We start from the raw sequence: 5,119 nt of genomic DNA on the forward strand, positions 1-5,119 counted from the left end.
ATATATATATATATAATATATATTTAATTTTATTTATTAACTTCCCGTAGGGTAAGTTATTGTAATGGGCCGAAAATCGAAATTGAAAATTTTTACATTTCTCGACGTTTTGAAGGTTTCTGAACGTTTTGGCATACCTAAAAAAAAAAATGGATGTGTGTGTGTGTGTGTATGTATGGATACAAATTTCCAGTCACGTTTTCGGGCGCACGGATCAACCGATTTGAATGGTTCAAAGAACATTCGATTTCTATTGATCGGGAAAAGAGCTGATTAGTTTTTGGCGAAGGCAGGTCCAGCCGTTTCGGAGATACGGAGCAAAGAGTGCAGAAAATAGAAATCGACTTTTTGAGAGAACGGAGTATCCGATTTGAATGATCTAAAAACATTCAATTAGTAATGATTGGGAGAAGCATCTATTAGTTTTTTGCAAAGGCAGGCCCAGCCATTTCGCAGATACGGAGCTAAATATGTAAAAAATGGCAGTTTTTGAGAGAACTAAGCGTCCGATTTAAATGATTCAAAGAACTTTATGCTTGTCTTAACAAAATAATTGATTTTGGAAAAAAAATTTGTATAATTTTTTTTCTTTTTTTTTTAGTTTTTTTTGTATCTCCAAAATAATTCAGATTTTATTTTCATTCTGAATAAAGTTCTAATATAACTTAAACAAATAATTTTAAATTTGCAATTCAGTTTATATACTTCTTATAAATATTAGACAACGTTACAATATTCCAATATTCAATATTCCTCGAACATTTCGTTACGGTACGGAAAGTTCCAGCAATTTTTCTTAAGGCACGATGCCATACACACCCCACTAATTTATTTATTTATTTGATATAATTCATACATACTGTATCTCAGTCAGACAATTGTTCTGGTATGAGAGATCGCAGCAATTATAACAAAAATAAAATCTATATTTTATGTAACTTTAATTAATATTTTTACAGAACAGAAATAATATAGTATTTAAAATAAGTAATTTTATCTCGTTTATTTCATTTACCTCTTATGTAATTTTACAATTTAATTTTGAAATTGTTTATTATATATATATATATATATATATTTATATATATATACATTTATTCACGAAAAGTGATTAATAAAATATAAATCTTAATGCAAAATCATCAAATATTACAATTTTCAAAATAAACACGATTTCAAATAGTTGTCATTTTTTTTTCCGTTAGAGGCGCTAGCTGTCATATCGACTGTCACATCTATATATCGTTTCTCTCTGTGCGCTCGTCTAGTTTGTTTGTCATCCCAAAAAACCGAACCGAACAATTTGACTCATTTTATTTTTTATTTTCCACACAATTTACTATCTATTTAATTAAATATTGTGCAAAATGTACGCCGATATAATGAACCCGCAAGCAGGACCCGAATGGGTCACGTCAGAACACAGCACTGGTGTAGGTTATAAAATTGTACACAAATGACTTTGCAAAATTCTAAATGAAAATTAATATTATCCTTTCCAGACTTCTATTATGGCTGCAGAATTCGATGGGGGTGTTGTGATAGGTGCTGATTCCCGGACAACAACGGGGTAAAATTATTTTGATTGAAATGTGATGTACGAGGTGATTTGTGGTTAATGGTTGTGCTTGTTCTTGTAGGGCTTATATTGCTAATCGAGTCACTGACAAGTTGACAAGGATCACTGATCATATCTATTGCTGTCGATCTGGTTCTGCGGCTGATACTCAAGCCATTTCGGATATTGTTGCGTACCATTTAGGATTTCACAGGTAATAATTAATAATAACACATTGTAAGGCATTATAAAACCTGTCATAGCGTGCTGGGTATTTTTACCTGATTGAATTTTACTAACTTAGGATACACATGATATTAAGAGAGTTAATTGGTAGTTTTTGTTTAGATTCTGGTTTACTTTCTTGCTAATTATTTTAATTCTTCGGTAATTAGTAATATGTACATTTAGGACGTTTTTTTAACATTTCTTACAAAGATTTACTTCCGAACATTTTAATTTGTATACATCAGTAAGAAGTAGATAAAATTTACTTAAATCTATTATAAACTATTATATACACTTAAATAATGAAATTTTGATTAAAACTTATTGAAACACGCTATTTTCTGGTAGTAATATGTGAATATTGGACATTTTTTATGTTTCTTTGAATATGATGAAAATTTGCCCCGGCCACTAAGTTTTATATACATCAGCAAAAACTAGATAAAATTTACTAAAATTTAGTAAGAAAATTTGTATACACATGGATATTGAAATTTTGAATAATTCGTAGTTGAAATGTGGACTTTAATGCATTATATGGATTTTTTTTTTTTAATTTCAATAATTATTACAACTATTAAATTATTAACATCTAGTAATATTCATAAATAATAACATAAATTTAAATGAATAAAAGTGCAAAGGATAACATTTACATGAAAATAATATTCGTAATATAATTTGATATAAAATAGAAGCAAATAATAATAAAAATAAAATTAATAAATAATATAAATAAAATTTCTGAATAATAAAATAATACTAGAAAAATAATAAAATATAACAAATTAACAATAATAGAAATAGTAAGATAATAATAATAAGGATAATAATTATAATAATGTTAGCGTTTACAAATTTATGAGATCATTGGGAATTTTTCGTTTTAGCCTTGTTGGGCGCGCTTCTGAGAATATATTTTGTGCCAAGTAATTTGGGTGTTCGTCAATTCTTCTTTTATAGTATTATATGGATTTAGTACTTTTTTTTTTACTCTTTTGAAATAACTTACAATTTTCATTCCGGACATTATAAATTGTATACATTAGTAAAAACTAGATAAAATTTACTAGAATCTACTAAAAACTATTTTATATACTTGCATATTGAAATTTTGAAAAATTCGTAGTTGAAATGTGGACTTTAATGCATTATATGGATTTAGCTTTTTTTTACTCTTTTTGAAATGACTTATAATTTTCATTCCGGACATTATAAATTGTATACATTAGTAAAAACTAGATAAAATTTACAAGAATCTAGTAGAAGCTCTTATATACACTTGCATATTGAAATTTTGAATAATTCACAGTTAAATTGCAGGCTTTAGTATTTAACAGTTTGCATTATATGGATTTAGGACATTTTTTTACTTTTTTTTGAAATAACTTTTAATTTTTATTCTGTACATTATATTTTGTGTTCATTAGTAAAAACCAGATAAAATTTACTATAATTTGCTAGAACATTTTCTTACATTTCTTCAAATAACTTTTAATTTTTTTTTACATTAGTAAAAACTAGATAAAATTTTCTAGAATCTAGTGGAAACTGTTTTATACACTTGGATATTGAAATTTTGAATAATTCACAGTTAAATTGCAGGCTTTAGTATTTTAACAGTTTGCATTATATGGATTTAGGACATTTTTTTACTTTTTTTTGAAATAACTTTTAATTTTTATTCTGTACATTATATTGTGTGTTCATTAGTAAAAACCAGATAAAATTTACTAAAATCTAGTAAAAACTGCTTTGTACACTTGTATATTGAAATTTTGAATAATTCACAGTTGAAATGCAGACTTTAGTATTTACATAATTTGCTAGAACATTTTTTTACATTTCTTCAAATAACTTTTAATTTTCATTCTAGACATTATAGTTAGTATACATTAGTAAAAACTAGATAAAATTTTCTAGAATCTAGTGGAAACTGTTTTATTCACTTTGATATAGAAATTTTGAATAATTTGTACTTATAATGTGGTCTTTTGAATTTCCATAATTTGCTTTATTTGGAATTAGGACATTTTTTTGCTTTTCTTCAAATAACTTTTAATTTTCTTCTCGGACATTATAAAGTGCTTGCATTAGTAAAAACTAGATAAAATTTATTAAAAACTACTAAAAACTATTATATACACTTGTATATTGAAATTTTGACTAATTCACAGTTGAATTGCAGACTTTAGTATTTACATAATTTGCTAGAACATTTTTTTACATTTCTTCAAATAACTTTTAATTTTCATTTTGTACATTATAATTTTTATACATTAGTAAAAACTAGATAAAATTTACTAAAATCTAGTAAAAACTGTTATATATACTTGGGTATTGAAATTTTGAACAAAATGAGGCTCTCTTATAATGCGCATGCAACTTTCATGTTAATTTGTGTTGTATATATCTTTCAAAATTTTATTCTACATTTATAATATAACGTATAATTCTATATTTATATAACGTATAATTTTATTATACATTTTATTTCCATATTGTAACAAAATAAATATAGAAATAAATTTTATATTTTGTAATAAAAATAATTACAAATTACAAGGAAGATCTTATAACATTTTTGCAATTTAATATTTATTTAGATTTCTAATAACAAACATTTATTTATAAAAATGTATAAAATAATAGCTACACATTTGCTGTATAAATATACAAATTTATATATAAAATATATTATTCTTTTGCTTTTTTTTATTTAGTATGGAATTAGGAGAGAAGCCTCTTGTAAAAGCAGGTGCATCCGTCTTCAAAGAGCTGTGTTATAACTACAGGTAACAAAAAAAATATATATATTTTATATATATATATATATATATATATATGCATATTATTTATATTTATATATATTTTTGTATTTATATTTATATTTTTTTTAAGAGATTCTTTAACTGCCGGAATACTAGTAGCTGGTTGGGATCATAGGAAAGGGGGCCAAGTTTATTCTGTACCGATTGGTGGTATGTGCGTTAGGCAAAAGTGTTCGATTGGAGGCTCTGGTAGCTCTTATGTTTATGGTTTCGTGGATGCTAATTATAGAGAAGGCATGAGCCAGGAGGAGTGTGTTGAATTTGTCATTAAAAGTAAGTGAGAGGAATACTTTATTATATATATATATATATATATATATATATATATATATATATATAAAATTTTTGTGTCTGAAACGGATTTACGGGTTTTTAGCAAATTTAATATGCGTATTCAGTAGGTCTGAGAATTGGTAACAATCTACTTTTCATACTCTTAAGTGATAAGGGTTGTTAACCCTTATTTATTTCGTAATTTTTGGACGGGATTTTTTGTTTTTAT

The 5,119-nt window shown here is 25.4% G+C and overlaps 1 protein-coding gene across 1 annotated transcript; it reads left to right on the top strand.

Annotated features, from left to right (window-relative positions):
• Positions 1 to 1,269: 1,269 nt before the first annotated feature.
• On the top strand, positions 1,270 to 4,890 carry LOC113366642 (proteasome subunit beta type-6; the record flags this gene model as incomplete). Its single annotated transcript, XM_026608279.1, is given in 5 exon segments — positions 1,270 to 1,433; positions 1,503 to 1,570; positions 1,641 to 1,772; positions 4,510 to 4,581; positions 4,688 to 4,890. Coding segments are annotated over 5 exon segments (541 nt in total), but the record flags the coding sequence as incomplete, so codon positions are not given.
• Positions 4,891 to 5,119: the final 229 nt, after the last annotated feature.

This window comes from Ctenocephalides felis, unplaced genomic scaffold (genome assembly GCF_003426905.1).
Source record: "Ctenocephalides felis isolate EL2017-DRISC unplaced genomic scaffold, ASM342690v1 CF-g0.4_SCAFFOLD_01170, whole genome shotgun sequence".
NCBI classification, from domain to species: Eukaryota; Metazoa; Arthropoda; class Insecta; order Siphonaptera; family Pulicidae; genus Ctenocephalides; species Ctenocephalides felis.